Source organism: Thamnophis elegans, chromosome 1, assembly GCF_009769535.1.
Source record: "Thamnophis elegans isolate rThaEle1 chromosome 1, rThaEle1.pri, whole genome shotgun sequence".
Taxonomy (NCBI): Eukaryota; Metazoa; Chordata; class Lepidosauria; order Squamata; family Colubridae; genus Thamnophis; species Thamnophis elegans.
Window position 1 is genome coordinate 52,032,908 of NC_045541.1, and position 17,708 is coordinate 52,050,615.

Sequence of the window (17,708 nt, forward strand, 5' to 3'; positions counted from 1 at the left end):
TGCTGAATGCTGCTAGGTATTCAATACATAATTTAAGATTAACAACAAACCAAAAGAGACTTAAGACTATTACTTCTTTTCACTGACATCTTTGAAAATTTGAGTGGGGAAGAGTGATAACAATGTCATCTTTATTCCATTAAAACTATCAAACAAGAATCTACAAAAGAAAGCAAAACAGCTTCAGTTCATGCTATGATTTTTGTGGGCAACATTTCAAAGAGCAATGATTTTTTTTACAATATATCCAGAACTGTTCCCCATCCATTTTTTACCTTGGGAAAATAATGTTTGAAGCAATTACTCTCCAATTCATATATTCTATTTACTTTAGCATTAGTTTTTCTAGTAGTAAAGATGGTTGCTGAATGTGTAAACAGAGGTTTCTAAAGTTTAGTTAAATCCTGGGACATGGCTATTTTAAAAAGAATAGAAAATATTTCTGGAGCAAGAAGAATTTATGGTACCATGAAAAGAACAACTGGGGCCTTATACAAAACTATTCATCTTCCTTTCTTGCACACCAATTCACGTATACAAATTTTGGGGATATCAGACTCACTTTTGAAACTTCTTTAGCATGATTTAGATCTCCATGTGAAGAACTGTATATGTTGGCAATGTGAGTTTCTGCTTTGAGGGTACGCTACTAACAAGAGGCACATGCAGTGGGATGATTCTGACTCCTAAAATACTCGAAAGCAATATTGCAGGCTCTCAGAAATATTTTTCCCTATGGTCCAATTCTTCTATGCAAAAAGAAACTGAACGTAGTCAGAAAAACATATAATCAATCTGACAATTGTGTGACACCTAGATGTGGGCCACCTGTGTTCTTGGGGGTAAATGGCTCTTTATAAACTAATATTTACATTACAACTTAATCATCTCCACAGGTGTAGACTTCCTTGAAAGGGGAGTAAAATAATCAAAAGTTCAAGAAAACTGTAGTGAAATTAATAAGTGTGGTTGAATTGGACCCAACTAGTGACAGGCAAATAACTCTCTCAATAAAATAGACTATTGTACAAGCATTAGGCAGCAGTGTCAGGTGATAGTTTGCTAAGAACTGTTGCTGAGTGATTGCTTATTCCCTAAGAATATAGCGTGCTAGGAATTTTGTCTATCTTCTCTCATTGATTCTACGTGATTGATAGGCTAACAACAAGCCATACTAAAGCAATTCCAGGTTATGAAAAAGATTACTTTTACATGGAATGTAGAAGAATTAATGCTTACTAATAATAGAGCTGTGCAAGATTCAAAAGTTATACCAGAAATGCCATATCATTTCAGATCATTTGCAACAGAGTAGTGCACTTGTTAGAGAAGCCTATATTTTTCAGAGTTCTAGTCACCAAGTCACAGGATCTAAAATACTTGCTCCAACAGTTTCAAAGTGAGTGCAACCATAATGGTTAAATATTTTTTAAAGTAGAGTGGCTGGCAAATATCTTTCCCTTGGGAAGTAAGGACTTGTAATTTATTTTAATTCTTTGGCTGTATACAGACAGGCATGCAGAATCACCATTTGTTTTCACTACAGTTCATTCAATAAGCACTGTGACTGAATTCAAATGCTACACTAAGCCATACAACATGTATACAACTGCAGTGGCTGAGTGAACCACAACCAATTACATTATGACTTGATGCATGATGCATGAACTCAGACATGTAATCCTTCCAAGAAAAATCCACAAAATTGACTATTACTTCAGTCTTCTGATCAGAAGACAGTCATACTGCTCTATTTTCTCTAATGCTTTCCCTAACCCCAAAGTTATGCAACATATCTAGATTATAGATGAAGTGCTCCAATCTTTAGCAATCCATGAAAGTACAAATTTCAAACATGAAAGTCTTTGTGGTTGGTGTTTAGTACCACAGAAATATTTAATGTGCTAGCAATCAAAAGAGTTGTAAGAAGCTGAAAACAATATTGGAAAGTTCCACTCAAGAGCAAGGGGCAATTATATCATTCTCTGTAGAACATTCTGTCAAAATGACCTTCTCTAGAAGTTTATTGCTCCAGATAACGGCATGGTTATTAATTATTACCTCCTCCCAATAAGAAGTAGATTATGGTGAGAAAGAATAAGAAATTACCCTTCAGGAGAAAAAATTACATAGTCCTGCTGTTTTTCTTGCAAATCTATGGTGAATTCCGACTAAATTACTTACTTTAGGATTTGTTAGAAAAGTTGCTGTAGAATTATTATGTTATTTCTCACAATGCAAGATGCCTCATGAATTACTAGATAAAGACTACAAATGTTTTATATGAAAAATAGACCATTTTGACATATTAATAAAAAAGATGCTCAAGAGAAGAATAACACTTCTGCTAGTTGACAATCAATTCTAGATAACTGAAGTAAAAGAAAATTAATGACTAGAAGATACGAGTAATATACAAAAAGAGAATGGTGGCATCAAATTCTTAAATTATGCATGACAAGTTGGAGATGATGAGAGCTGTTGTTCAAGATCCCTTGAAGATCAATTACTATGAAATAATGGTTATCAGCTACTTTTCTTTGGATCCAAAGAGGTTCACCAAAAGTTTAAGAATTCCCACTGACAAGGTCAATAGGAGAAAATACACTGCCATGAAACAATCCTTTCCTTTTTTTGGTTGTTGTAGGGAAAAAAAAAAACCCTACAACACCATTTATGGAAGAAGATGTAATAAAATAATGCCCATAGTGAACTCAACATTTTCCCTATAATGGAATTCAGAAGAGTTTTACTGTATCCAGAATTTTCTTGGTCAGCGACTGAACTTTAATAAACCACGAAGAGGTCTGACTGCTAAGAAGTCCAAAAGTCCAAACAAAATAAAGAAAAAGCATCATTTAATACCCATCAAAAGTATGAATGTAAAAAAAACCCTCAAACTATAAATGTAGGCAGGTTAAATTATAAAGACTTAAGCAGGAAATGGACATCAATACACAAATACTGTATACTGTATAACTAAGATTTTGAAAGTAGATGGTTCAGTTCCATTTTTTTCTATGAAAACATCAACAAATAAAATAAAACCACATATAGTAAACTTGATGTTTTAGATCCTAATGGAGTCCCCCCTTTCTTTTTAATAAAGTTATTCCAAGGAGAAATGTAGATTAAAGCCTTACCATCTCATCTTGTGTAGGATCATTATCAAAAATCTTCATTGGAGGAGGAAGTGGTGTATGAGATTCTTCATCTGGTTCATCTTCGCCCCATCCTTTCTTGCTCTTCTGAAAGCAAGAGAATCGTTTTTACAAAGATGTGAACAGGTTAAAGGAAATAATCTGTCAAAATATCTGACCAAGGATGAAAAATAACCCATAGAAAAGGAAATCAGCTTTATGTTTCATTATATGAAAATCAATTTCAATTCAGTATACTAAAATAAAATAAATGAATACATTCTTGCTTCTCCCTGACTAAGGCAACTCCCCCTACAGCCTTCTTGAGGATTGGGAGAATACCGTTGGACATAGTGATAGAAACATTAGGGAAAACAGGAAAAAAACCAACCCCACACTGTTCTGCCACCTTCCTTCTATAACAGGGCTGTCAAACTTACAGCCCCCAGGCCGGATGCGCCATACCCTGGCCATGCCCACATCCGGTTTAGTGAAGGGGGAAAAAGTCATGATACATCATGGGACGCTATTATGATGACGTGAGTTTAACTCTTATAGAACAGAGGTGTTCTATAAGAATTTTCTATTTGCAAAAGAGTAAGTCTCGAGTCACCCCATAATACGGAGCTTATTATAATAAGGCAACAGTGTATGTAAGAATGAATTTTCAAACATTTACTTCCATTGAATAAGGGCTACTCATTGCTTCATTCAGGTAATATTCATGGCAACAAAAGGGCAACTCACTGAGTTCCTGTCACCAGTTCCCAATCTCAGCATTGAACTGGGGTCCCCCCCACATTTACCGTGATATGCTTAAGACAGGGGAAAAATACACCACTTCAAAAATCACTACCCATGCAGTGTTCCTGCCACACTTGCAAAACAGGGCCAACTTTACATGAGGGTGGGACTGTGGTTGTTCAAGACTACTTTGAAGGTGGTGGCTAGAAAAGTAGGTGCAGGGAAGCTGCTTCTTCTCCTTTATAGCAAGGCACCATACCTCTGGAGAGAAGAAAAAGGAACACTGCTGGTAGAAAAAGCAACCTTCTGAAACATCTTTCAGAAAATTATTATTCCTACTTCAGCTTAACAAGAAAAGAAAAGAAAAGAAAAGAAAAGAGAATGATGGCTACTGGGGAGGTACCGCACTTTCCAGTAGTGTAAAGCAGAAGTGGGAATGGAGTTGTAGACCCCAATGCAGCAATCCAACTGGAGCTTTTCAGGTTACTAAAGTCCTTGAGACTCCTCCTCTCCCCAAGCCAGAATGGTCACATAATCATTTCTTTTGTTTTCCAAATGAAACACCACTCCCCTATTGACCACTTGCTTCAGATTCTTGACTATGGCTGATAGGTAAACTTGGCACTGGGACAAAAAGGGTGTGTGGATGTAGTCTAGATTAGACTGTCAATCATGTCTATTAATCAACTATTGAAAAGCAAAATAGCAGAAATGAAAATGTCAGGCTCAAGTTTGTACTCTTAAAATAATAATAATGGCAAAGGTGTAGCTTGACCGTCATCGGCACTGTCAGTCCCTGAGGCGTGGTTTCATCTCCAGGTTTGGGGGAAGTCCTAGTCAAAGCTCTTCCTTCCTTCACGTACTTTCTTCTGTTTTTTGATGTTGCTCTCAGCCTTTCCCACTGTTCAGCCGACGTACAGGCTCGTCAGCCATTTTTCAGGGTGTTGGTTGAACGCTTTGGACCAGGGGAGCTCTGGATGGATTAAGGGACGTGTGGGGCTGTAAATTAGCCACAGAATCAGATTTGCTCCATTTTCGTTGAGGAATAGGCAATCTGCCAGAACAAGAACAATAGGAGGCTAAGCAACAGTTGTCTTTAGGCTTGATAATCGCTCTGAAAATAGTGCCGCAAATTGGTTGACAAGGTTAAAATTAGAAGAGTACATGCTACATCAGATCTGAATTCAATGTACTTCACTTCATTTCCCATTTTTATAGATGGACTCCCCTCCTTCATGCTTATCTGTTTCCACTTGAAAAACAATCTAAATTTTGTTGTCTCATACATGTGGCACCTATACATTCAGAAAAGAAGTTTTCAACAGGGGGAACTATGGAGACTTCTTAAGTCACAGTCTAAGTACTTTTCCTGCCGAAGGAAGAAAAGCTACTTGTAACTTTGCTATCAGAACTTTGGTTTTTCTGCGAAAACGGAAGTCACTTAGGGATGATACATCTATAAGCTTAACTGATTCTACCTACTCTATTTTCCTATCACTGTTATTTTCGTCCACACAAATCAGCCTTAAAAATGGCAAAAGATAAGCAACTGCTGAAAAGGGTTCCACTGTGTTATCTTCTGTTTGATAAACCTCAAACTTTTTCCACTTACAAAATTCACATGACTAAGAAGGGATGGAAACAGAAGAATCCAAATTATTATCAGACCGCAATTCTAAGATTGTTTAGTTTTCACTCCATAGATCATTTTATTTACTTCATTTGTTTTTTTCTCCTCCAATTTACAGAAAGACCTTTATCCCTCCCTGAAAGAAGTGTTATACTTTGAAAAGTTTCAGCTACAGTATCCTTTGCCATACCACTTCAAACAGCTGGTTAAAACTAGCAGTTACTGAATTAGGCTATAAACACCAAAATAAATGCCAACATCTGAATGCCTGGCAAGCTGCTGAATTGGCACCTCTGTACAATAGAACGTTGTTCATCAGGATAGGAGGCCTGCTGTAAATCAAGCTAGACTTGCAACTTGGAGAATAGCTTTTATTTGTCTCAATCTCCAGTTCTAGAGATAAACAGCTAGAATGTATAATTTCATGTATAATTTCATGATTTTATGCTCCTGAATAAAACTATTGCCTACTTCAGTTCCACAGCAAACTATGCATTTAGCTACATATTATTGGACCATGTAGTTATAAAATTATCAACTGGATCTTCCAAAAATATGACTGAAAGACAAATTCTTTACAGCTATTATTTCTACTTTATGAGCTTTTTAAGGAACAAAAGGATTTTTTTTAAAAAGTTGAATTTACAGATATTTTCTCATATCGATTTCCTTTTAGCACATAAAACATGTGAGGTATACTTTGGAAAGGCTTACATGTCTAACATAACCTTCCACACAGCAAAAAAGAAATATGAGGAAAAGTGGAGAAGGCTGTGGTTTCAGGGACGGCAATTATTTTTATATCTATATGGTTTCTACAAATATTATATATAAAACCCTTGGAACTGGTTGAGTTAAACAATGACATTCTATGCAACGTTCTGAAAAATGGGAGTAAAGAAGTTGCCTCACTTAGTAGCTACACACAATATATTTGTGAACAATATTAGCTGATTTGCACTGTGTTTTATTCTGTTTTCACTTCATTCGCATGAAGGTACAAGAGGAGGTCATTCGGTAACTACTTTCAGAAATGTTAATAAGCCCAAAGATTCAATCAGGATCTGTTTTTGCAGCCACAAATAAATATGAATTTAAATGATACTTCTTCTATGCCTTAAAAATACTGATTGGAACTGAAATAGCAGCAACATTATATCCCAGGGCTCTAAGCGTACCAAATTTCTATTTGAGATGACTTCCTCTCAAACAGGCAAATCAAAAGCACATTTCAGAATAAACATAGCTATATTTGTGATGTTATGAAATCCAGTCTTCAAAATAAAGAAATCCAAAGTCTGTATTAGGCTGCAGATAGTATCTGACCTACAAGCGTTCGTTTAGCCACTGTTCAGATACAATGGCAATGAAAAAAGTGTCTTATGACCAATCCTCACACTTATCGTTATTGCAACATTTCCACAGTCATTTGATTGAAATTCAGGCGCTTAGCAACTGTTATGCATTTATGACAGTTGCTGCATGGAGCGTCATGTGATCACTATTTATGACTATTTATCACTAACAAAGTCAATGGGAGAAGCCAGTTTCACTTAATAACAGAGTGATTCATTTAACCACTGCAGTAATCACTTAACAACCATGACAAAAAAGGTTGTACAATTGGGTACAATTCAATTAACTATTGCCAACAGAAATTCTGGTCCCAATTGTGGTCATCGGCAAGGACTATCCATATAGACAATTTCAATGTGGAGGCTAAATATTAATATTTTTGGTTTATGCACATCACATTGAGACCAAGATGATGAATTTTTGCAACTAAGAAAGTTAGTAAGTTTAAAGAAAATATAACTATCTTGGAAACAGCCATCTCTCAACTATCTGTTTTAAACACAGGAATATTTATTTAATTAATCTTATTGCTTTGTTCTAGTAAATCTACATAGTGACTTTTCAAAAATATGTAAGACAATACATATGTATATGATGGAAGAACAACCGTAAACAGAAAAGTCCTCAACTTACGACCTCAATTGAGCCCAAAATTTACGTTGTTAAGTGAAAAATTTGTTAAGTGAATTTGCCCCATTTTATGACTTTTCTTGCCCACATTTCTTAACTGAATCCCTGCTGTTCTTAAATTTGTAACACAGTTGTTAAGTAAACCCAGTTTCCCCACTGACTTTGCTTGTCAGAAGGTCGCAAAAGGGGCTCACATAACTCCGTGACACTGCAATTGTCATAAATGTGAATTAGTTGTTAAGCATCCGAATGTAAATAATGTGACCATGGAGATGCTGCAATGGTCATAAATGTGAAAAATTGTCATAAGTAACTTTTTTCAGTGCTATTGTAATAAATCATCACTAAGTGAACAGTTGTACGTTGAGGACTACCTATATGTAGTGGAATGGCTAGTGCATGAGAATATCATAGTGTAAAAATGCCTTTTATGAAAAAAAGTTTACAGTGATGGTTCATATTCTAAAGAAAGTCCAAATGAAATATTACTGAAAATTTCAGATGAATTTTGAGAATCTTCTTCTATTTCTTCAACAATCAAAAATGTTAAGAACTTTTTAATAATTGTTGGTTATTACTGATATTCTGTGTTCTAAACATCGTAGTTTCAATGTTTGCTTGAAAACCAAGCCAAGCACACTTCGTACACACACAAAGCACTAAAAAGTACCCAAATGACATAGCTGAAAGATAGCTGAACACTATTAAAGCTTTTCTTAGATAAACTTTGTGTCAAGGAACTTTAATCTACAATGGTTGCATTACAGAATATTTAAGAACTTTGATGAAATAATTTATGTGAGATAAGCACCCATCCATTATGAACATTTCAGAAAAGCATCTGAAATGAAAAGGTTAAGTAAGGTTAGGCATTTTCTGTGCATTCAAAGCTCTGGTTATTTCTATTAACAATTGAGATTTCATATCCTGGAATAAGAAAATATTTCATTTCCAGTTAATTTAATGCAAGACACTCATTTTTTTTCTTCCCAAGGTACCACTCCCGGCTTCTCTTACTGTGTAGAAAGAAGGAATGCACAAAGGTCAAAGGGGCTGACCCAGATCACCCGGGATCTCATTAAGATGAGAATAGGCCAACATCATAAAATCCATAACCTCCAAAATCCTGCGAGGATATTATTGAATATGTGACATACAACTATACATGCTTAATGGCAGTTCAAAGTTTAAAGTTAGAACAATTCCAAACTTAAACTTCAGATAGGAATGTCTAAGTTCCATTAAAGTTTGGCCAGATATCTGTGACTGACAATTGCTAAAGGGAATATGTGGACCACCTAGAACAGGGGTGTCAAACTCGATCATTGAGGACCGCAACAGGGTTGTTTGACTTTGAGGGGCCAGGGGGGGCATGGCCAGCTCACCGTCACTTGTGTCAGGGGTGTCTATGGTTGTCTGAGCACTTTGTCAGTGAAAACAAGCTCCAGAGTTCCATTTTCGGCTGTGATCGCCTCCTGCAACGCAAAAATGTCAGCAAAAATGGAGCTCCATTTTCATTGGTAGAGTCACCACAGGCCAGTCCTTTGCTGTTTCCAGGATGGCCCTGAGGGCCATATCTAAGCATTCCATGGGCAGGATCCGGCCACCAGGCCTTCAGTTTGACACCCCTGACCTAGAGTCTAAGATTACTTTTTGAAAAGTCAATTAGACTGATCCTTAATGCTAAAATGCTCATAACACGAGAGTTCCTGATTCCAAAGGGACTTAAATACCTTCCAAGAGCTTCTGCCTCTCAAAGCAGAGAGCACCAAGGGCCCCTCATAAAAATAAAAGCCAGCCCTCCCACGCAGAAGCAACCCATCAATTCAGCATATGTCTCCCAAAATACAGAAAAATCTGATAGGAATAAAAAGAGTTCCTGTCCTGAATTCTCTAATTTATTAACTGAGGCTTAGTTATGCTCCAATGGAGATTCCAGCAGTCTTGTGGGGTGTGTGTGTGTGTTGTTCTGTAGCTATGCTTGAGCTCCATGGCTTAACAAAGAGCTCTAACAGAGTTCTGGAAAGATATGAAAAGGAATGGAAAAGGCCCAAAATGCTGTGAAACAACACAGCATGGAGGAAAGACACAGATGGCACATCTGCCGTCAATAAACAGCAACAAAATTACAGATGGTGGGGAGGAGGTCAAAGGCAAACAAGTACAGTACAGCAGCAGCAGAAAGGGGTGTAAGCAACTTTGAGTTGTCTTGTCCTGAATTGAGTTTGCTGAACAATGATATTTTTGAAGATAAATTCATGTGTAATTAGACCTGCTTCAGGCATCGTGGTTACCCATAGTTTGTTGAATAAAACATTGGCTGGTATCATGCTAACTCATAGAGAAATAAACTGTATTTTGCCTCAGCACATTGTTTGACTAAAGCAAAATCAAGGATATATAAAGAACCCACCACCTACTATTATGTTTTTCACTCCCCAAACCCTTTGAAGCAATATGAAGGCAGCCCACAATCTTCTGCTGCTTCAAAAGTAAGCAGAAATCACTGCCCAGGGTTTCAGAAATAATAAAATAAGATAATAAATAAATAAATCTCCCATTCCATATCAAAGGGGAAAAACCCAAGATCAAAGAAAACCTTATAACTTTTCCACAAGGAAAACAGTACTTGACTAAACTCCTGTGAATTTTACTGCTCACTTCTGTTTCAGCTACTGACAAATCATGCCCATCCAGAGTCACTAAGTGAGATGGGCAGATATACAAATGTAATTAAATAAATAAGGCAAGTTTCATTTGATGGCTTTAACCCAGGAACCAGGAAAAAGAGTGAGAGAAAAGCTTTTTCCAATGGGTGTCTTAAAAAAAACAAAAGCCAAATCAGTTTTTCAACAGTTTAACTTTAATGCTATTACACTGAAAGAAAATTGGTTTAGCTGGCACTTCTAATACTGAAGTACATTATGGATCTGCTTTCAATGTTTCTGCTTCATGAGAATTCTCATGTAAAAGCATCTTTACTTTTAGCTTCAAAATCCACAAATAACTAAAGACTTCATCAATATATCCATAGATTATTCTGCTTAAGTAAATTTACCTGTACTCTATTTATGGAATAAAATGATAGGCTGGAATAGTCAGGTCTAATGCATTTTCATTTTTACAATGGTGCAGTTCACAAATCTAAGGCATAAACTGTCTATTTCAGGAGGGACAGAAATTGGTAAACTTCCAAATATATATATATATAGACCTGAAATAGAATAGACTAAATATAAAAACAACTTTTTAGAACTTGACAGTTTGCGAACCTGCAATTATTTCGACCGAGAAAGAAATAGAAAGCTTGCTTGAGTCTAATGTTTGGGTTCCTCCGTCCAGGTTGTCTAAGTCAATAAGAAGTTTTACCGTCAAAGCATTACTGTAAAAGAATTTCCTGGCCTAGTAAATCCAGAGAATGTAATTATAGGATTAACATGAAAGATTTCTTCTTCTTTTTAACTGACTAGGCAGCCCTCACTAAAACACAGTATTCATCTGCAACAGTTTGTTTTGACTTGGTTCTTTGTTTTAGCAAGCAAACAGATCCAAAGGAACATTGTCAAAACAGCATACAGCAAAATATGCAAACACTCTGTACTTTGCATTCAAGAAAGGAATTGTTTTGCACATTTTAGAAAATTAAAAGTCTAGGAGATAGACTAATACTAAAATGGAAAGACAATCAACTTGATCTAGATGCAAGTATCTCATGAATTTTCATCGGTCTGCTCCATGAGGGTGGTTCATTTCTACAATTAAATTCAATAACATAGCACTTTTTGTTTTGTCAGCATTTGTTGAAAGTGCAGGGGTCCGCTTAAAATGTTGTACCATAAATCAAAGTTTACAAATCAGACTAACTGCTCTAATATAAGATACTAAATCACAACCAAACAGGCCGATCATGATATACAAACACTGCCATTTACTTTTGTAAAATTAGTAATGTTTAGCAAAAAAAAAAAAAAGTCCTTAATTACAAATATTTGTTATCTGAGACTAAATCTGTTGTCAGGCAAAAGACAAGATAGCAGTTGAGCAGAACAGCAAAGATGTCACCGGTATTTCAATATCTTCAGTGAAGCAGAAGAGGTGTGAAAAATGTTAAGGTTACAGAAACAATCAAGAAAGTCTTCTTATATATTCCAAATACACAGCAGTCTTGTTGTTTCTTAAATCAGTGAAATTAAAAAAAAAGAGTTGAATATTATACAGCACATTAGGTCTGGTGGTATATTTCTTCCTTTTATTAAGTTTTGTGTCTTGTATGTTGTATTACAGAAAAAAAACCACACCCAGAGATCCCAAATGTCATCCGTGCTCTTATGGACTATATTGTGGTGTTTGTGTTTGTGTGCCTTCAATCTGTTTGAATAAGAATTCAGATTAAGATACAAAGTGCAACCCTCCTTCAGGATTTAAAGAATTGCTCTTGGAAAGCAGTTCTGAGACACATTACAAAATCAGTAAACAATAGAGAGAAGCTTTGAAGATTGCAAACTTTTGTAGTAAACAATGTCTGGTGAGAAAGGGACAAGCATTGTTTTTGGCAACCGCAGCCTACATTCTTTTCTTTGATTACAGTTTTTCCATAGTGAGGAGGACAATAATGAAATATTATCAAAGAGGGCAAGGTCAGCACTGTTGCTTTGCAAAGATGAAGCAAAGACTCCACATTTTTTTAAAAGTTATTTGCCACCAAAACCCTGGCGAAAAATTGCACCTTTGTTTCTCAGATATTTTTCACTAAAATTGACATTGAAGTTTCTAAAACTGTGAGGGCCACACTATATGGATTTGGGAACAAGACATGGAACATGAGTTGATACTGGAAATTCCCAGATTATACAAGGAAATCTTATGCGTAAAGTAATTCAGGAGTATGACTATTTATGAACCTTTATGAACCTATTAACTTCTCTCCTCAGGAAGTTGTTGCATTATGGAGTTAAATTTTGTCATCTCTACTTTCCTATGGTAAACCTCAGCAATGATTAAAAGAACCAAGTACAGAAATTGACCAGTTTTTCTACAATTTATCCCTCCAATTTCTTTGAAAGAATATTCGCCTGCTGGAAACTATGGAATGAAGGAAAGAATTTGGAGAACTATGTCACCTATGAACAACTATTTGCTCTTATCAACCTGATCTGAAACTAGGAAAAGGCACAGGGAAGGGAATTTACACAACAATTTTGGCCCAGTGTCTTAGAATTATGAGTCACAGGAATACTGCTTCATTTATCCTTTGCTTACCTAACACCACTATCGATCTGCATAACATGATGAAATGAAGTCATTAAGATCAACCAGCTACTGAAAACCAGCCCTTCCCATCCTATTATGAAAAACCTTAATGAAACCAAGGAATGAAAAACCATGTAACGTGTGGGTTTGTGATTGGGTTTTCCCAGCATACTGTACTATTAACCATGGTTATTTTACAAACCATAATGGTTGATTCTCATATACTGAGAAATCATGAGCACATGGTGTAATATAATGTCTAAATTTCAGAATGAGACAACTCACCTTGGCCAATTCACCATGGACAATTTGCCACGGCCAACTTGCTGTGGGACAACTCAGCTAAAGACTGTTTAACAATTAAATTATTTCAAATAAATAAAAAAATATTTTAATTTTTGTCATTCATTCACATTTCATTCTGTCCCTTCTTTTGTATCCTTTCTTTAATGATTCCACCATTTATTTGATATTAGTGTAACTCTTGTCCCACAACGAGTTTTCCTGTGGTGAGTTTTCCCGTAGCAAGTTGCTGTGGTGAGTTGGTTGTAGCTATGTCAACTTCATTGTCATAGATCCTCTAAATTTAGCATTTTCCAGCAACATAAACTGTGCTTGCATGGGAAGATGTCTGAATCCAGTCACTTAACAATAGTTTTGTTTATAATTTAAACCATAGTTTGTGGCTTCAAATATTTAGCCAACTGTTATTAAACAAACCATGGCTTAGCAAAATGTATAGAGTACTTTTTTCCCCCAAACCCAGGATCAGTTGTGTTGCTAATTCTACAGGATTTTATTATAGTCTCTTTAGGTTTTACCCACAGCTAGTATAGGGCACACGAGTTCAATCTACCATTTCCACATCAGTTTTCATGATATACATTTATTCTTTGCAAAACTTCCAATATGGAAACTGCTCTCATGCATGAGTTGTAATAATTTATCATCAGTCTAAAGACAGAGCTTATTCAGAAGAATGCTTATATGAATCCAACTTCTTCTTTTACACTTGCTTTGAATAGGCTGCTGCTGGACTAAATTATGTAACCATTTTTCCAAAAAGGATATTGCTTAATTCACAATTATAGAAGAAAGGTTGCTCATAACCAAATTTAGGAACCAATAAGTCAAAAAAATGTTCTGCAAAACAATGGGCCATGTTTTAGACTCTTAGCTGCTTGGAGAACCTATGGATAAATGTGACTGTCAGCTTCTGCTTTGCTATCGCTTCAGCTGCCATGAAACGGGGAGGGAGGGCATGGTATTTGGGAGGGGTTACTCATTGTGCTGGTGGAAGGTTCTGGAGTTCACCGATTGATCGGACTGCGCATGCGTGGGTGTTTCCCGCCAGGTCTAACGGCACTGACATTCCATCTTCATGATGCCTTTTGAAGTTATCTTGCACCTGACATTTGGAAGACTTATGATTGGGCCAGGACTGTGATGCCAAGGGGTGGGGAATGGGCTATTCTATATATCAGCTGCTTTCGCGCCTAATTAATCAGACTTCGCTATGCATTGCCTTTAACCATTATTAATTAGTAAAAGTACATTTGATTTCTACACATGGAGTCTCATGGTCTTTCTTTCCTAATTAACTAATGGAGAGGAGCTGACAGTGACAGCATTAACCACTGCTCCTTTGAACAAACTGGAAATTGGGTAATGTGCATTATTTCCTGCAGAAAACCTTATTGTAAAGCAAAAAGCCCCATATAATGTTGTGTACATTTTTTTATCTTGTTTAAATATAGCAGAATATGTAAGTCTGCTAAAAACATGTATATGTTTTGAATAAATTATACAAAAGAATGGTGTATTCTCATATTGCTAAAGTTTAATTTCAAACTCTAATTCTGCATCAAGGTTGCTCATTCGCTTGTGATTTTATTATGTAAATCAGCAAAACCTGACTTAGGCAAGGTCTTTAAGGTTAGCCACATTGCCAGATGTTCCCAAATCTCATCCTTAAACCTTGGATATATTCCCCAGTTATGAAAATATATTCTTTTACATTAAAAAATTTCACTGCTCCACTAAATTGTAATGATTGTTTCATACAATGTTTTAAACACAAATGTGGCTTGTTTGGTGTCGGCCTTGTGAAATATGACATGTGAACTCAGCCATCATGGAACAAACTATAATTGCTACATTATATTGAGAAGCAAGATGACCATGCTGACAGTGAAATGGGTGGCATATAAATGTAATAAATAAATAAACACCACTTTCCTTCAAGAACACTTAAAATGTTCTGTATGGAAAGTAACATAATAACCAAGCTGACTTGTATTGTAATATGATAAAGATATGCATACAAAGACAAAAATTTAAGCTTAGGTTTTATCTTCAGCAACAGATAACAGGTAACACCTGTCATGTTCCAACTCAATCTAGACAACTGATGCAATTTGTTATTTGTGTTAATTTATGTAATTACTGCAATAATGTTTTTTATATCTTTTGTTAATGGTAACTACCTTTTCCCAAGGGATTCTGCCCATTTTATCTGTTTTTCTAGAAGGGTACAGCACAAAGTCCCAATTTGTGAACATGTGAGGGCCATGAACCAGATGAGACCTTTGTGTTAACCCTAATCTAAAACACCTTACCTCCAAAAGTAGTTCTCTCATTATTGACATTTTGCAAGGCTGTAAAAGCAATTTTATTAAGGTGGGCTTCAATATTACCACCTTTAAGTGTTTCTTGCCCATAAAGCTTTAAAAGATTTAATGGGATATGGGTGTGTTTGTTACTTTGAGTGAAAGAATTTTCAGACATTTAATTGTATGGGTTATTTTTATGTTTTATATGCCTTCTGGAGTCTAGGTGGTATGAAATGACTGTTGATAAATATATAATAAAATTTTCATCAGTTTACCACCTTTGTATGTTATGTAATTGTATAAATGACAAAAATATGCAAAATTTGTAAATTACATCAAATTGTTTTCATCAACTTTTGGATTTAAAGGAGATACGTTCCTCCTAATAGTCCATCAAACTGAAATTTTACTGCATTGTTATCACTGCAACAAACAGATACATTAAATACAGTAGTTCATTTGCTATCACTTTAGCAAGCAAATTATGATTGCAATTTTGAATCTTCAAGAAGTCATTTTGAAACTGAGAATAATTTTATAAGTTTTTACAAATGTATTCATTTTAGGGCACTTACCATTATTATTCATTCTGAATTTCTTAAAATGGTGTCCATTTATAAAATAAAAAGCCAGTGCGAGTAATTGAAAGGTTATTGCTAATCCTGCTTTGATGGTGCAAAAATTCCTATTGGATGCATAGTTAGGATTACTGTACTTCCCATTCTTAGTGGCTCCTAAGCCAAAAAAGTAAAGTAGAGGAGTATACAAAGTCTTTGTGTATTGAACAGTTATAAAAGGACTATGTAAATATACTTTGCCCAAGAAGCTTTCCTTTGAGGCACACAAATAGAGCAGAACATTAATTTGTAATTCATTGAGTTAAGTTAATCTGAGGTAGAAAACGAAGTCCGCCAATGCCTCTGGTTCTAAATAAGTGATAGATTCATTACCTAATCACAAATCACCCAGTCTTATCAATCTCTTAAGAATTCTCAAAATATGTTGCAAATACAACAATAAGGGGTTCTGTATTCCTTAACTTTCTTCTTGGAAATCTGTGACTTTCCCCAGTGCACAGAGAAGCTACTACAATGAAAAATGATTGCACTAATTAGTTTGCCCTAATGCACATTTGACAATTGTTGATTTTTACATACAATAGCAAGTTGGAAGGGACTTTGAGATCTTCTAGTGTGACCCCCTGCCTAGGCAGGAAACCCTATACCATTCCAGACAAATGACTATCCAACATCTTCTTAAAGTGTTGGGCATTCACAACTTCTGGAGGCAAGTTATTCCACTGATTAATTGTTCTAACTGTCAGGAAATTTCTCCTCAGTTCTAAGTTGCTTCTCTCCTTGATTAGTTTCCACCCACTGCTTCTTGTTCTAGCCTCAGGTGCCTTGGAGAATAGTTTGACTCTCTCTTCTTTGTGGCAACCCCTGAGATATTGGAACACTATCATGTGTCCCCTAGTCCTTCTTTTCATTAAAGTAGACATACCCAGTTCCTGCAACTGTTCATATGTTTTAGTCTCCAGTCCCCTAAACATGTTTGTTGTTGCTCTTCTCTGCACTCTTTCTAGAGTCTCCACATTTTTTCTACATCGTGACGACCAAAACTGAATGTAGTATTCCAAGTGTGGCCTTACCAAGGCATTATAAGTGGTATTAACACATCACGTGATCTTGATTCTATCCCTCTGTTTATGTAGCCTAAACTGTGTTGGCTTTTTTGGCAGCTGCTGCACACTGCTGGCTCATATTTAAATGGTTGTCCAGTAGGACTCCAGTTAGTAGGACTGACAGTTACTGCTATTGAGCAAGGTACCACCTATACTGTATCTGTGCATTTCGTTTTTGTTGCTGAAATGTAGAATCTTACTCTTTTCACCATTGAATTTCATTTTATTAGATAGTGCCCAATGTTCAAGTTTGTCAAGATCCTTCTGTATCCTTCTGGAGTGTTGGCTATTCCTGCCAGCTTGGTGTCATCTGCAAATTTAATGAGTTCCCCATTTATTCCCTCATCCAAATCATTGATGAAGATGTTGAAGAGTACTGGGCCTAAAACAGAGCCTTGGGGTACTCCACTGCATACTTCCCTCCATGTAGATGCAGTTCCATTGAGGACTACACGTTGAGTGTGGTTGGTCAGCCAGTTACGAATCCATCTGGTGGTGATGCTGTCCAATCCACATTCTTCTACTTTATCTAGTAGTAGGTTATAGTCTACCTTATCAAATGCCATACTGAAGTCCAAGTAAACTATATGTTTTATATGTTACTATTATTTATAGAAGAGGCCAGGGAGAAGACAAAAATTTCAATCACATCCTCCTCATGT

At 36.0% G+C, this 17,708-nt stretch overlaps 1 protein-coding gene across 1 annotated transcript in view; it reads right to left on the reverse strand.

The window, feature by feature from the left end:
* The window catches only part of KALRN (kalirin RhoGEF kinase), a gene marked incomplete at its 5' end in the record, with an annotated part of 302,460 nt that overhangs the window by 65,243 nt on the left and 219,509 nt on the right, over positions 1 to 17,708 (reverse strand). Inside the window, 5 exon segments of the mRNA XM_032209049.1 lie at positions 3,144 to 3,245; positions 4,660 to 4,719; positions 4,721 to 4,821; positions 4,824 to 4,865; positions 4,868 to 4,911. Coding sequence (XP_032064940.1) covers positions 3,144 to 3,245; positions 4,660 to 4,719; positions 4,721 to 4,821; positions 4,824 to 4,865; positions 4,868 to 4,911 — 349 coding nt within the window.